The sequence below is a fragment of the Mixophyes fleayi genome, chromosome 3, assembly GCF_038048845.1.
Source record: "Mixophyes fleayi isolate aMixFle1 chromosome 3, aMixFle1.hap1, whole genome shotgun sequence".
Classification (NCBI taxonomy): domain Eukaryota; kingdom Metazoa; phylum Chordata; class Amphibia; order Anura; family Limnodynastidae; genus Mixophyes; species Mixophyes fleayi.
In genome coordinates, this window is record NC_134404.1 from 330,059,176 (window position 1) to 330,076,147 (window position 16,972).

Sequence of the window (16,972 nt, forward strand, 5' to 3'; positions counted from 1 at the left end):
TACAGTCAGCATCCAGTAGGTGTCTCCCTGCTCATTTTTTTTTTATTGATTATTTCTATATATTGGGCCTGATTCATTAAGGCACGCAAAAAGAATGCAAATTGCGTTTTTTTTTTTAAAACGCACATAAATCGGGCATTACACGTCTGTATTCAACAAGGAGCAGATCCGAAGAAATGTCTAGGTTCGCTCTGCTCCGACAGACAATACACTGCAGGATATGTCCAATACATATTTGGAATATAAAGACCCATCAGAACACACAGAAAAAAAAGAAATAATAAGAAAAAAATTTAATTTGTGTCACCTGCTATTAATATAGTCATTAATGACAAAGCATTTTAAAAAATATCCAGTTTTAGTCCTCCAGAAAAGACATTTATTAGGATGTTATTAATATCTACTGTACATAAAATATTTTTTTGCAGTTGCTTCTGATTGCAAACACATGTTCTAGCGGCATACACAGCCGTCATCACTAGTAATCGGCACGTACACCTGACCTGTAGATGGTGCAAGTGATACGATAGAAGAACATGTATCTTAGAGATGTCTAAAGCTTGAATCGGACGCCGCTGTGTGCACGCCCTTACTGTACATCAACTACTCTCATACGCTCAGTCATACGCTCAGTCTCCTCCCCGTTCCACCGCTGAAATCCTAGGCTGCTGTAAGTGTCCTTTGCGCTTGGAGTTGAATTGGCCATTGCTGCGTTCACTGGCATATGGTTTAGTTTTGGGCATACGCAGAGCAATTTTATGCTAAATATGGCACGTATCAGCATTTACGTTCCTTAATGAATCAGGTCCATTGTGTCTGCTATCAAAGTACATTACAAATTGTATTTTCTTTTAGGTCTAAATTGTCAGGTTTATTGTATTATAAAATGTTATGTAAACTGATGCCTAAACATTAACAATGCACCGGTGATGTCATCCCTATTGTATGCGATATCATACCAGCAGTATTCCGTTCATTCTGATTGGCTGTGACCACGTAAGTAGCAACACTTTTCCGCTCTCCTTCTTGTCCACTGTGAGGTTACTCAGCCCGCTTGGTGCGGCCTCCCAGGTCTTTATAGAAATCCATGCGCTGACCACGCCCCCAGCGCTATTGGAGGCCTCAATACAAATGTGATATGTTGAAGAAGGAAGTAACCCGAATACTTTAGCTTCGTATGTAGCTCCCTAAAACAAAAACAAAAACACATGCATCACACATATATACAGAGGCAACGCACTAGGTAGGATATTTGAAAGTTGTTCCCAAAATAAATGTTTTATGCTACTTGTACTAGTCTAACGCATCTACATGTGAGTTGGAGATTTTAGCTGACATGTATCAAGTGAATTTGAAAAGACAATAGTCCGAGTTTTCACATTCCTTCTCTTCCTTATGCACTACAACAGATGGGCAAATCGGTTTGTCCCGATTCTGAAGTTTGGACGAATTTCAGCGATTTGTGAATTAATTTGATGAATGATTAATACCACTGGAGAATCAGACCAATCACAGTGCACGGAATGTAAATAAGCCAATCAGCAAGGACCAAGAAATGTCACATGTCTACACAGAAGGAGCTGGCACTCACTCTTCCTGGATTGATGTCTGGGAATTATACTATTTGTGATAGTGACTTACCAGTGATCTCTTATTCTTACGTCTGTTCTTTGCACAAGTCCAGATCTGGGTCTGAGGTGCCCATGTTTTATTGTACACCCTACTCAGCTACCCTATAATGATTTATAATTTATTGGAGCCTAATAGATGTGTAGGTTTTATTTAACATTGTACAAATCGCCCACATCATCATATCTCTCCCCATTTTACTTTATTCGTTACTGTAATAAATCCAAAACCAATTCTGTTCTTTTTCATTTGTCACTACTCTTGTAGACTGTCTGGAACAAAATATCATATTTTTTTCTGCACTCGATTCGCCTTAAACATTAAGGGGTCACCACCGGCAAAGCTAGACTATTTAATAAAGATCACAGAGGTAGAAATACCACCGCAGTTCTCCTTTTGCTATCGCCATCTCAGGATGTGCAGATGATAATCAATGAAAAAATGCTTTATTTTTTTTAATTATTTTTAAATATGTTTTTATTTTTTAACTATTTGTATCTATAGTCAACTAATTTATTTTTTTTTGTTCACAAAATGGAACTGACATCCCAAGTTGTGTCAATCCTGCACATATCCCTTAAGAATGTCCTGACGAAACTAAAGAATAACTCTTATCAGTCTGGGACCGTACACATTTTAATAACAAATGATGGCGCTATGACCAGGTCTTAAAAAATAAGCCCCATAAACAAAGAACAGTATACCCAACAAGAGAAGCAGTATTGTGCCGTTGGCTGAAAATACAGAATAGGAACAGATACCAAGAGCAGCAGCCAGAAGACAGAACAAGAGAAGTAGTATTGTGCCGTTGTCTGAAAATACAGAATAGGAACAGATACCAGGAGCAGCAGCCAGAACACAGAACAAGAGAAGTAGTAGTGGGCCGTTGTCTGAAAATACAGAATAGGAACAGATACCAAGAGCAGCAGCCAGAAGACAGAACAAGAGAAGTAGTATTGTGCCGTTGTCTGAAAATACAGAATAGGAACAGATACCAAGAGCAGCAGCCAGAAGACAGAACAAGAGAAGTAGTATTGTGCCGTTGTCTGAAAATACAGAATAGGAACAGATACCAGGAGCAGCAGCCAGAACACAGAACAAGAGAAGTAGTAGTGGGTCGTTGTCTGAAAATACAGAATAGGAACAGATACCAAGAGCAGCAGCCAGAACACAGAACAAGAGAAGTAGTATTGTGCCATTGTCTGGAAATACAGAATAGGAACAGATACCAGTAGTAGCAGCCAGATCACAGAACAAGAGACATGTTACTCCTTAGTGAACGCAGCAATAACTCCAACCAGCCTACAGAACCAGAGAAATAATTCTGATTCAAACACAAGGACATTGCTGAGGATGATAAGGACACTCCTGTTTCCACGGAAATCTACAATTTAAAACCTCGCACCTCCTGCGGTTCCTTACTGAACAGCGCAGCACAAATCACAGACGCTTTTTCAGACGTCTTCATCTTTTTTATGATATGAAATGTAGCTTCATGAAAAATTAAAAATGTGTTTGTCTCAAATGGAGGGGTATAACTCTGTATGATAAACGGTTTGTTTACATGGGAAACTGGACAAACACATGGAGGATGAATAATGCAGAAAATATATAGAAGGGTATTTGCTGGGGCTACGGAGGCAATGTAGCAGCTTAAGGGAGGGCTTCTGGAATGCAAATAGTAATCACCTCTAACAGATTATATATAAAACTGCTGCTTGCCTGGGGACGTTTCAGGAGTATCTTTAACCAGACGAAACATGGATAGCATGTGGGCAATAAAGCAAAAAACATATGCATATTGTCAATAGCAGCACCTGTTCAATTACGTTTTATTTCCGTGTGGAGAGTTCCTTGTAACCCCTAGGTGGCAATACTATCAAGTACTTTTTGCAACCCGAGTACTTAATGATTAACAACTTTCGCTCACTTATCTAACACACTCAAGGCAGCTATTAAAACACAACAAAACTGATTTCATTATAGAATCTTTTAATAAACATTTATGGCTGCAATTCTTAAAATCTAAGCTTTTTTAAGGAGACACACACACACACACACACACACACACACACACACACACACACACACACACACACACACACACACACACACACACACACACACACACACACACACACACACACACACACACACACACACACACACACACACACACACACACACCACACACACACACACTAACTCCTCATTACTCAGTGTACAAAGTACAGGGTAAACTTTAATGCTGGAATTAAAATTCATACCGGGTATAACATTTTGGTTTATAAAATTAAGCTGGCTATCAATATGATTAAAACAAGCTTCTTAATTAGACTTGGACTATATTGATAGATTTATTGCGATAGTTATCTAAGAAGCCTTACAGCAGAGTTTATTAAAAACTGACATGAAAGAGAATATTGGTACAGGAAAAAGGTACTGTAACCCTTAGCAACCAATCAGGCATTTACATTTCATTTTCTAAACCTGTGATAGGCAATCTGATACAGTTTGGGTGGCCTTGTAACCTTCAAAAGGCCCGTAAATTAATTACCCTTATTCTCAGTAATACATTAAAATAATACGTTTAATCAAATAAAGAGACACCTACCTGTAATAACATAGCAGCCGGCATTTAAACAACTGCTACAAACTAGGGGTGTGCACCGGCCACTCTTAGTGTTTTGTGTTTTGAGTTCTGATTAGCTTGAGGTTTTGGGTTCTGATTTGTTTTGCCAAAACACCCGACGAAAGGTTTTGGTTCTGATTTAGGATTTTGGGTTCTGATTTATTTTTTTAAAAAGCATAAAAAGTGCTAAAATCCAGTTTTTGGTTTTTTTTTTTCACTCCTACGCTATTATTAGCCTCAATAACATTCAATAACATTCATTTCCACTAATTTCCAGTCTATTCTGAACACCTCACAATATTGTTTTTAGTCCAAAACGTTGCACCAAGGTAGCTGGATGTCTAAGCTAAGCGACACAAGTGGGCGGCACAAACACGTGGCCCATCGTAGGTGGCTGTGTAGGCTTGAATGGCCTTTTTCTGCTCCTCCATCCTCTGCAGCATATAGAGGGCGGAGTTCAATTGCGTCAATACCTCTTGTTTTCGTTGATGAGAGGGCATATACATAAATTTTTTATTTGGCAGCAACAGTCAACGTATTTTAATATCTGATACGCAGCTATCTGGACTGCGTAGTGGAGTGGCCCCGGTACCCAATTTCCGCTCCAAGGTAAGGATAAACCTCAAATTAGTATGGTTTATAATTAACATACAATATGAGGGGGTGCTCTCATAACTAGACGAATCTAGAGTTTAAAGGGAATACAGTTGATATTAGATATCAACTTAACAAAGTAGTGTACGAGGCACTCCTATCCATAGGATTTGTAAACATAAAATCAACTTTATAAGTTATTTGTTAAAAAGATTTAGACAATAGTCAATATTCATTGCAGATAAGTGTTTAAAATGTAAACATTTATAATCGAGTTCCTCAAACATGACATGCTGGCTCTTGTAGTTCTCCAAGGTCCGCCCAGACAGTGTAATGTCATTAGGTGCATCAACTAGGCAACAATGTGCAAAATTAAATAATTGTAAAATGTTGACAGCGATTCTATAAAAATTCTACACATCAAATTTACTTGTTTATTCAATTTTTGAATAAGTGATGAATATTGTAACTTGGTGTCCACGTTGACTATTTCCCCTGCTAGTCACAGAGACAAGAACAGAATGACAGTGGAGAAAGTGCATTAATGGTAAAATGAACATGCTAAATGGAAAATGGCTTTGAAATGTATATTTTTCCATATCACTGGTCATGTGTTAATCCATTGTAGTTTTTGTTCTACTTTATTTTTATTAAAATGATTGCTCTGATACCCCTCCAGATTACTCTTTCAGCAGGAGTTGTGGGGTTATGGTTTTAAGAGCTAGGACAAGCTACTGGAACTGATCACAATGTGAAGTAGAGCCAAGCCATTAACTCGCACCAGTCTTAATTCATGATGAAATACAAAGTGCCATCAAGGACTCTAAGTTTGGAAGATCATTTAACGTCTTCTGTACGAAAAATACAAATGCAATGTGTGTGGCCATAGACTACTAGAACCACATAGAAATATAAGTGCTAAGTAATGTAACACTAACATATAAGCAAGAACAGAACTAATATGCATCCATCTGAGCTTTTAATATGGATCCATTGGGATACATTTTTCACACCTTCTAGAAAGGAAAAGTGGAAGTGTTATCCATAGCAACCAATCAGATTCTAGCTATCATGTTCTAGAATGTACTAGATAAATGGGACCTAGAATCTGATTGGTTGCTGTGGGCAACACTTCCACTTTTCTTTTTAAGAAGGTTTGCTAAGTCTTCCCCATTGGCTACACACGAGTGCCGATTTGCTCTCTGAACCAGTATAAGAGGATTGAAAAATCTTTCAACTCGTTAGGGCAGAAATCAAGCCTATACATCTGGACTTTTTAATTATCTTATATTACAGTAGTAAATATTGTACTATATCCATAGGCTGGACAATTTTTTAAATAATCTGTCTAAATAATATATATACATAGCAGTTATGCAACTGAAAGTTAAAATTCAAGAGAATGGAAACAGGAAGTGTTTAGGAGCATCTTACGACAATAGAACTGACAAAATAGAGTTTATGAACAGACAGGTTATGAAAGAGACCTGGCTATATATCCAAAGGGGCTCAAACACCTACAAAAAGCATCAATGCTCAGTGAAGACCGAAGACCCACGTGCACACAGACACACATAGTTAATTCATTCAGTTTCTCCTCTGTTCTGTTTTTGACAGCTGAAGGAAGGAGAGATAGGATCTCACCTAGAGATCATTGATCAATGAAGAGACGCCGATGCAGTGAACATTCTCTACTCTTCCCCTCTTCTCTGCGTAGACGGTTGCGTGCGATGCTCCGGTGTCTCTCCATAGATCAATGATCTATAAGTCAGATTTCATCTCTCCTTCGTTCAGTTGTCAAAAAAAAACGTAATGAAGGAGAAAGAGGATTAATTAACGCCTGTGTGGACGTCACTCATAATAATATTAAAAACTATAGTACCCTCAACAAATAAAAGTATGTCACAGAATGTTATCTATGTTATGTTTGTTTCCGGCAGACTGTACTGCCCTAGAGCCAGACCGGCTTTAGTGTAGACTACAGACGTTCGGCAGTATTTAGCATGAATCGAGTCACGCCGCAGAACCATTTCCTCAAGGTGCAAAGATCCCACAATACGATCCACAAGTTCTGCTTTTGCGTCATTGTTCCGTGGTATGGCATTCCACACTGTATTTGTAAATTCCACATTCCACAGAACGTATGGCCTACAAATAGTCACACCGACGGAGTGAATGTGTACTGATCTGTGGCATGGTTGGGGGGATACTGCGTGTTACACTTAAGCCCAAGTTCCGCTTGAAAAACAACCCAAATTCTGCACCTAAGGTACATATATTCTTCTAAAGAGGCTTGACGTTTTCAGTCATCTCTAGAGAAGGCCGTGCCACTATATCAAGGTAAATGAACCACTGCACTGTAAAGTCCCTTTTCCCAGGGATCGGCAATTTAGAAACAGGCAAAATGAGCTAAGTAGCCTTCTTGGCCTTATACGATGAGCTTAATTCAAGGCTTTCTACATAAGTCCCCACACTAATAATTCTGCCTCCTCTTTCTCTGTCAGGTAATGAGCTAATACATACAATTAGAGGAAAACTTAAATTGAACCTATTACCCACACACTGCTGATGCAGCTATTTTGTGGATAGAGCCAAGTCTACCCATCATAGCCAGTGCATGCACTAGGGAACTGAGGCTTCCACCTAGGACCCAGTGAGCACTGAGGGGTCCAGACTACCCTAACCGGTTTTCATGCTTTATTTTGTTTTTTTATTTTGACAAAGGGAGGGCTTAAAGGGGTCCCAATCCAATATATTGTGAAGGGTCCTATGGGGTCTAGTGATATCACTTTGTAACCTATGCCCTTGTGATGTCACTAGTTTCTGATGAATAGATTGGCTGCATTCTATTGAATGGAAGCCACCCACAGAACGGCCGCCTACGCTGTGAAACAAATTCTCTTATTGTAATACAATTATTTTTACACATAGAATCATGGCTGAATTTTGCAAAAGAAAAACAAATAGTTGACAGAAATTAAATGTAAAATAAATAGAATTTGATTTTGTGGAGAACGAAAACGTTTGTTTGCAATAGCAAAACCATGAATTAACCTTTTCTAAGAATATAATTTTTGCAGAATGCCCACTGGGCTGTGTACTGTACAACTGACCCGACAGTGTTACAAGAGATAAATAGACTGATTCAATGTCTCTGGCTTCTTAAAGTGGACAAGAGTGGCACTGGATCAAAAGGGTTTTGTTAGCTGGATGCAATCAAAATGAGAATTGATCTGAGGATGTCAATAGACCTCAGTTTGGAGACTGGCTGCACAAATTGGGCGCAGGAATAGGTCTGCCGAATGTATTCTGGTCACTTTTAATTAATTCATCTGCTGGCACAGCATTCCTTTTCAGCCTTATCAATTGCTTTCCTTTCAATAACATGGCACAGAATCTTTACTGGGGTTTTTTTTTAATTTGTAGCAAGAATAGTTCTTGAAAGGGTATAAAATACAAAAACAGTAATAAAAAGCTAATAATAATAATATAAAACTATTGTATAAAAAGCTAATGTCTGTCCAAGTAATGTGTCTGAATTTTTTTTGTTATTAAATTTTTCCAAAATACACAATTAGCAGGGAACGCCTTGCAATGGCATCATGAATCTGAGTACTGTAGTTATTGCAGAAAACTATATCTGTGCCTGCTCTTACCATGTGCCTGGAGCCCGGAGCTAGAGCTTTACCGGCAATTACCAACTGCCTGGAGCCAGAATATAATGATTTTAATAGAGCTGCACCTGTGATCATCAAATGCCATGAGCCAGGAGCTAGCACAGATCCTGTAGTCACCAACTGCCCAGAGCCAGGAGCTACCACTGTACCTGCAGTTACCAACTGCCTGGAGTCATGAACTAAACTGTGCTTGCAATTACCAACTGGTTGGAGCCAAAAAGTAGCACAGTGCCTGTAATCATCAACTGCCTGGATACATGATCTAAACTGTGCTTGCAATTACCAAGTGCCCAGAACCAGGAACTAGCACTGTGCTACAGTTAGCATCTGCCTGGAGCCAGGACTAGAACTGTACCTGTAGTTACCAACTGCCTGGAACTGGCGCTCTGTCTGTGGTATCACCTGCTTAGAGGAAGGAACTAGCACAGGTTCTGTATCCACCAGCCTCCTGGAGCCAATAATTATCACAGTGGCTGCGTCTATGAACATGTTTCCTCACCTATAGCTACAACGGCTATGTCACTACCTTACCTATCATTTAACCCACCTCTTAGAAGGTAAAGATGAACCTGCCCAATAAAAGCATTCAATCTATATAATTGTATGTCATTGGTGTGTGTAATGATCCCCTCACTGAGTATTATGCTGACACTTCATAAATAAAATAACAGCAATGCACTACCTGCATTACGACTATCTCTTACCTAACACATTATAAGTAAGGTTGAGCCAACAGGAATTAATGAATTTTGAAATGATAGTGGGTGGGCCTGACGGCCTTGCGTTATAATACTGTTACTGAATCTTCTAAAGCTCACGGGTACCATGTTGTATTGTCAAATATGTATGTTTGTGCCCTTTGCTTGAAAATTGCCATGTCCTTTAAAGTAAATAAAAATTTGGTGTATGCATTATGGTAAAAGACAAGACACAGAGAAAATTCTGACTGAATCGTTTAGATCAAAGAAAAGAGCAACCAATAGGATATTTGAATATAATAATTTAATATGTATATATAATATAAATAAGCACCTGATTGGTCAATGGATTCCTAGCAAGGAAATATGTATATTTAGCCAAGCAGTTCACTAGAAAACAGTGACATCATGACTTAAGTAATGTCACAACTTCCTAGTCACTTGTTCCTTGTGAAGTGATCGGCTGGATATTGCTGTTGGGTCTCATGTCTCAGTGACGTCACACATTTGTGGTAAATTTATAAGCTTAATATTTGGCAAGCCACCCAAATGTCTGCTTCCATTCTGTGCGGTGACAAGGCCACTTTAAAGAGCCTTTTTGCCCTACGGGGATAAATATTGTCTGCTGTATTTTTCATCTCTGGCAAAGGTAGAATATGACTGAACTGATGGTACGGCTGGGCTGACCACCTATCATCTTCCCCGGATGATAGCACATTACACTTTCATATCTTCTGCAGCCCAATCACTATTAAATTATAATTATCATCATCAGCTATTTATATAGCGCCACTACTTCTGCAGCGTTGTACAGAGAACTCATTCACATCAGTCCCTGCCCCATTGGAGCTTACAGTCTAAATTCCCTAACATACACACACAGACACACACAGACAGACTAGGGTCAATTTGTTAGCAGCCAATTAACCTACCAGTATGTTTTTTGGAGTGTGGGAGGAAACCCACGCAAACACGGAGAGAACATACAAACTCCACACAGACCAAGAGAGACTAAGGTCAATTTAATAGCAGCCAATTAAACTACTAGTATGTTTTTGGAGTGTGGGAGGAAACCAAAGCACCCGGAGGAGACCCACGCAAACACAGGGAGAACATACAAACTCCACACAGATAAGGCCATGGTCGGGAATCGAACTCATGACTCTACTACAACAATTAGCCGCCGTACCAGAATAGTAAATAAATCCATTTGACTAATGTCTACATGGACCTGAACTGGGATAACTGTGGGTGTTTTGGGATGACTTTGCCAAGACACAGCCACTTTGTAAATCAAAAGTTTTCTTGTGCTTATGACCTTGTTGTGTGGCTGGCTGTGCACCTGATGTAACTCTGGAGCATATACTATAGGCTTTTTTGAGTGTAAATTATGCCCAATATGCCTCTAAAAATATATATATATATATATATATATATATATATATATATATATACCGTATATACTCGAGTATAAGTCGACCCGAATATAAGCCGAGGCACCTAATTTTACTACATAAAACTGGGAAAACTTATTGACTCGAGTATAAGCCTAGGGTGGAAAAGAGCACTAATTTAAAAACCTAAATAAAAATGATAGGTTCGATCTATGAAATCATTTTTAGCTAAACCATAAATAACAGTAGATGACAAGGAACATTCATAAATGATTATAAAATCATTGGCATTGGGTACAACCTAACCTAAATAAAGGGGTATATAAGGGGTAGGGATATAAATGTATGAACATGGTGGCTGTATTGTTTGTTCATTATGTAATTGCACTGTAAATTAAAAAAAAAGGAGAGAGAGAGAGAGAGAGAGAGAGAGAGAGAGAGAGAGAGAGAGAGAGAGAGAGAGAGAGAGAGAGAGAGAGAGAGAGAGAGAGAGAGAGAGAGAGATTTTTTTTCACTTACCCGGCAGTGGAACGCATATGCGTTCCAACAACAGGAAGTTCGGCATTTGGAACGCAAGTTTGCGTTCCAAATGCCGAACTTCCTGTGTTGGAACACATATGCAGAAGTTGAAGCCGAGGGACCGGACAACAGGTAAGTTCACCCGTGTATAAGCCGAGTGCCCTTTTTCAGCATACAAAAGTATGCTGAAAAACTCGGCTTATACACGAGTATATACGGTATATATATATATATATATATATATATATATATGTGTGTGCGTGCGTGTGTATATGTATGTATGTATATAAATATATATATGTGAACTATATAAATATATATGTATATACATATATATATATATATATACATATACACACACACGTATATAAATATATATATATATGATTCATATATATTAATAATAATATATAATAATATTAAAGTTGCACCTAATATCTTTATATATAACGTATGAGTATTGCAGTGGAAGTTCAGCTCTAATGTAATTAGGAAAACGTGTTGATAAAGTTAAACAGCATTAAATTCTTTGGCAGTAATAACTTCGGCAAGTGCATGATGTAAAGCTTTTTCTTTAAAAACATCGCCTAATGTCACCAGCATAATGTGATACTTAATTTAGAATATTATGTCGTAATTTTAGACAAAGCCTGCTCTTTTTTTTAAGTAGGTACCAGCTGGAGAAAGTTAAGACAAACCCCTTTTAACTGCCCAGTCAGCAGCTCCCTTGAGGTCAGCGCTGCCTGTTAGACGTCCTGCACATAACAAGTATAAATACATGGAGTCATTCTATTCTCACAACTGCTTAGAGCAGCAAATGTGGAATCTCGAGTCTGGTCTCCGCAAGCAGCTTATGTGGCCCAGGAGGACTCCTGCTAAAGGACGACCACTAGACAATTTAATGGATCCAACTGTTCGTCGTTATCACAATGCTTTATATTGACGTGCTGTCATAATGCAATATACATAAACAGAGCACAATACAACAGCGCAAATTGTTGCAAAAAAAATTGCTGTTGTATCCTCCACCACTTAAAGGGGAACTCTGACTTTATCTTCAATGTCCAAAACCATATGCTATATACGTTGTCCATATATTTTGTGCACTATTCCAAAACTGTTTCATTATAAATAAGCCTACGGCAAGGATTTACAACCCATTTTAATTTTTATATTCAGTCAAATGAGTTTGTCTGACATTACTGAAACAATGTAGAATCAAGTGCTACAATGGGCTCTTTTTTGAGCATGTGGGGGGTTCTCTGTACACTCAGATTCTAAAAACCTTAAGCAAAAATTGAGAGTCTTTAAAAGCCATTTATGTGGTGTTTTGGCAGATAGCAGGTTGCATTTAAGGTGGAGCGTGACTTTCATATATAGCACCTAGAGATGCTCAAAAATGTCAAATCAGTTTGAATTAGAAATGCTCAGGCTCGGTTCCTTGGAAACCGAACACACCCGAACTTAGTGGATCCGAGTACCGAGCCGAGTCGGCTTGGTACTTTCCCGCTTTTTTCGGAATCGAAAACAAGGCAAAATGTTGTTGTGACGTCGTCGGATCTCGCAAGTTTTGGAATCTATAAATACCGCCCTCCATGGCGATCTAGCGCCATTTGAGAGAGGGACACAGAAGGGGTAGCATAGAGTGTAGAGGAGTTGAGCAGGCGAATAGACCTCCATAGCTCCAGTGTTAAATCTCATTTCAGAAAAATACAAATAATAGTGCTTACAGGGTTGATTTAATCCTGCAGTCCAGTTCTACTGTGTTATATAGGTAACACACAGAAAGGAGAGCTCCATTGGTAATTCTCATTGCAGAAATACAACTACTAGTCCTTGCAGGCTTTTCTTCTAAAATTGCACAAAAAAGTGTATGGTGTTATATACACCTAAAGAGAAGAGCTCCATTGCTCCATTGCTAATTGTCATTGCTGAAATACAAATACTAGGCCTTGCAGGCTTTTTTTCTGACTTTTCTTTTCTGCCACTGCTGTGTGCCAATGTGTCCTAGATGTGCTAGGAACTGCTGTGTGTTTGTGTCATTGCTCTGTCGCTTACGATCCAGCCAGGTCGCTGCAGTATTTGTCCGAAAGTGTATGAAAATAATAATGTGACCTGTGAGGTGGTCAAAATTGACTGCAAATGACTTGAACTTGGTGTTATTGAGATTAATATTAATGTAGGATCAAAAAAAGAGCAAAATTATGTGATTTTAGCATATTTTAGTAATTTTTCTTTTAAAAAAATACAAAACCAAAACCAAAACACAAAGCTATTCCAGATCCAAAACCAAAACCACTTCACAGGGGTCAGTGAGCATCTCTAGTTTGAAGTCCTGGTTTGATCACCACAACAAGTTCATAGCACAATTGTCATTAGAATCCAAACTGAATTTGCGTCTCGAAATTTGCAACTTGTGTTCGCCTTTCGAGTTTGACATTTGCCAATCGCATTCAAAGTTTTCTATTCACATTTTGCAATAAAAAACCTTTAAAAGGTATCGCTATATGGTTGAATATGTACAAACCAGCTCGACCATGTGCGAACCTGTTTGAACTTTTAAATGAAGTGCCTCTTATGACATAAAAGACTAGTCTACAGCAATATCTACAGTGTTCTCCCCAGAAAATGTATTATAATAGGACTGTTTTACTCAATCACTGCATTAATACATCATACATGAGACAGGGGTCCTTTATGTCTTCTCATTATGTGTGAAAACATTTTGTTTCCTGTATCTCACCTAGGTTACCACCTTAGACCTGGCCATATTTGGAAATCTTATTGAATTTCCTCCTATAACACCCGCCATTACATTGCATGCAAGTTTCTTGCCCTTGTTCCTATGCAGTATTAAACGTGCCAGCAAGCCAATTAAAGTGTTAATTCATACTACACGTTTAATGTGATGCTCTTTAATAAGCCGCTTTGTAAATTAAATTCTCGTAAAATGACTTTGGCTATTGCATTAAATTTTAATCCTAATGAGTATTCCGCGTTTCAACACCTTACTCATCAATGATTTTGGTTCAAAAGCTAGACAATGGATTCTGACACTGCTCAGCGAGTTTTCAACTTTATTTAGATCGGTCTCTTGTATGTTGAGCGTAATTATGTTTATGCATTTCTGACTGTTCTTAATGACAGAGTAACAGATTGTAATACATGCAGTTGGCATTGACTTTTTTTTAAAATATTTTTAAAACTATGTCCTTCATGTAGCAGTAGTTAAGCGTGGCAGAAGGACATCGTTAGCGCTATGGTTAAACTGTAATTTACACCATTAGGAAGGCAGAAGCATTTTTTTATTGTCTGGCAATTTTCTTGTTGAAATATTTGGACCATATGGTTCAATTTGTGTAATAACCTTAATTTCAGCACCCTTCAAATAAGCCTTCGTCTTGTGCAAAATGGCAAAACGTGGTTTAGCAGGAAAGGAGACTTAGAGAGTGGAGATTAATAACGTGTCATGTCCTGTTTTTGGTGAAGGAATTCGAACAGCAGCCAGATGGTATCTCTACAAATAACTGTCAGGGGTCTTGAGCTAATCAATACAATATATTAATATATCTCCCTCTGTTGCTTCTCAAGGGGGACGAGTGCAACATCTGGAAAGATTGGGGGGACCGCCAAGCAGAAAGCTGATACCTTTCTTTCCCTTCCAAAATCAAACAGAGCTCAATTAATTTTTCATGTATACTTGATAAGTGTTTCATAATGAGCTATGAGTCTTGACAGATTTGGACTTGCAAGTTTGTGAAGCCTGGGCATGCTGTCCCCATTCAGTCCACTTATTGAAACCAATCCATTAATCAAGCTTTCTGGCATTAACCTGAGATCTCAACCCAGCGAGAGATCAATAACCATCTGAAAAAAATATTTATATATAAACAGCCGTGACATTAATAATTGTGTAAGAAAAAAAAAAATAATGTTCAAAAATATACAATGTACAATATAGTGTTTGTTTGCCCTCAGCCGAGAATTTATTTTATGTAGTGTCCTAATGGGCAGCTAATTTATAAATATTGTTTACAGTATCTATTTTGTGGGCAGTCACTGTGTAATGCTTTTGTTCTAATTCAAAATTGTTGTTGCAGTTTTAGAACAGTATATAGATGACTAAAAAATTGACAGAATGGAGAGTAATGGAGTTACAATGACTTTCCATAAATATATAGATTGCCTGTCACATAAAAGCCCTGTTTGAAACTACGTCTGCCAGTCACAACTAATGCCATTATTATTGATATCATCATTATAACAACAACTGTAATAGCTGCATATAGAAAAACATGGAGTGGTATTATCATCATCATCATCATCATCAAGACCTATATCAATCATTTACGAGTGTCAGGCGCCGTCCCGCTGTCTCTTCGTGGGCGGTCGTCTGCATATACTCCCTTTGTGTCTGGTTGCCTGGCAAGCTTTCAAGCGTTCTCTGAAAACCCACCTCTTCAGACAACCTTATAATATTCCTCAACCACCCTCTTAACCTCACTACATTACCCTATTACCACAACTACCGCTTGACCAACATTGTTGTGTGACAGGATCATTTAGCTTATGAGTCACTTTTATCTTTGCAGTCTGGCTGGGTCGAAATGCAAAATGTAGACTTAACCTCATGTGTCAAACTCCCATTGTCCCATAGATTGTAAGCTTGCGAGCAGGGCCTTCTCACCTCTTTGTCTGTTTTACCCAGTTTGTTTATTAGTTTACTATGTTTGTCCCCAATTGTAAAGCGCTACGGAATATGTTGGTGCTATATAAATAAATGATGGTGATGATGATGATGGTTATCCAATAGACTGACTAGACAGCAGCCTAGGGCACCAGGCTTTTCAGGGGCGCAACATATTGGTGGGTGCAAAATTGTGACAGGGAGAGAAACAAACTGAAATTCCTTTTAAAATATAAGAGAATAGTTGTTCTCCAAAGTATAATGAAAACATGAAAGCTGAGAAATGTACTAAGGTTTTAATAAGGTTTAGATTTGATGTATTCCCATGATAAAGGCTGTAGACCAGTGGTTCTCAAACTGTTCGCCGTGGCTTCCTGGGGTGCCATGGTCGATCTTACAGGGGTGCCGCGGCCAGGGCTAGTGGTAAGCAAGGAGGGGGCCTACTTGGTAATTATTTTGACTTAGGGGTGCCTTGAAAAAATTATGGAGACCCTAAGGGTGCCTTGAACTAAGAAAGTTTGGGATCTACTGCTGTAGACAATGAGTCACCCAGGGGCGGATGAGGATATGCTAGTAGGAGAGACAAGGATGGTGACAGATGCAGACATGACAGCCCCTTCTCCGTCCACTTTCACATCATCACCCACAGTAGCCTCAGTCACGCTTCCGTTCTACTATACAGTTCTGATTTTAATGAAAACGAAATGAGTGACAAAGATTGCCATGACTATTTAAAAAAAGCCAAATGGAGCTGAGATTCTAAAAAACATAGGAACATAAACATTGGTGGTGATGGTAAAGTAAGTCAGATTAAAGAAGAGTTTGCTTTTACCTACTGCGTATTAGCCAGGCGTGAAAAGCGAAGGGGTGCTAGGAGCGTTATTAGCCTATGGTGGCCTGAGCCCTCAATCAAGCTCTGCCCCACCCAGTGAGTTCTTATAGCCTGAAACAGGCTTCCGCTAACATCCACCCCCACAGGTCTGGTTTGGTCTCATCAGTGCAGGTCAGGTTGTTGTGGTCAGCAGTGTGACAAGCTCTATCTATAAATGGGATGTGGCAAATGTGTTAGACCTATGCAGAATGTTGCTTATACCCTTTCAAGCACAAAACAATATAAATAAGTCTTCTTCTCAGTAGCAGAA

The 16,972-nt window shown here is 38.7% G+C and overlaps 1 protein-coding gene across 1 annotated transcript in view; it reads right to left on the reverse strand.

Moving 5' to 3' along the window:
• Positions 1-16,972, reverse strand: part of USH2A (usherin) — a 558,840-nt gene that overhangs the window by 51,807 nt on the left and 490,061 nt on the right. Inside the window, exon 62 of the mRNA XM_075204257.1 lies at positions 960-1,187. Coding sequence (XP_075060358.1) covers positions 960-1,187 — 228 coding nt within the window. The remainder of the gene's footprint in view (positions 1-959; positions 1,188-16,972) is intronic.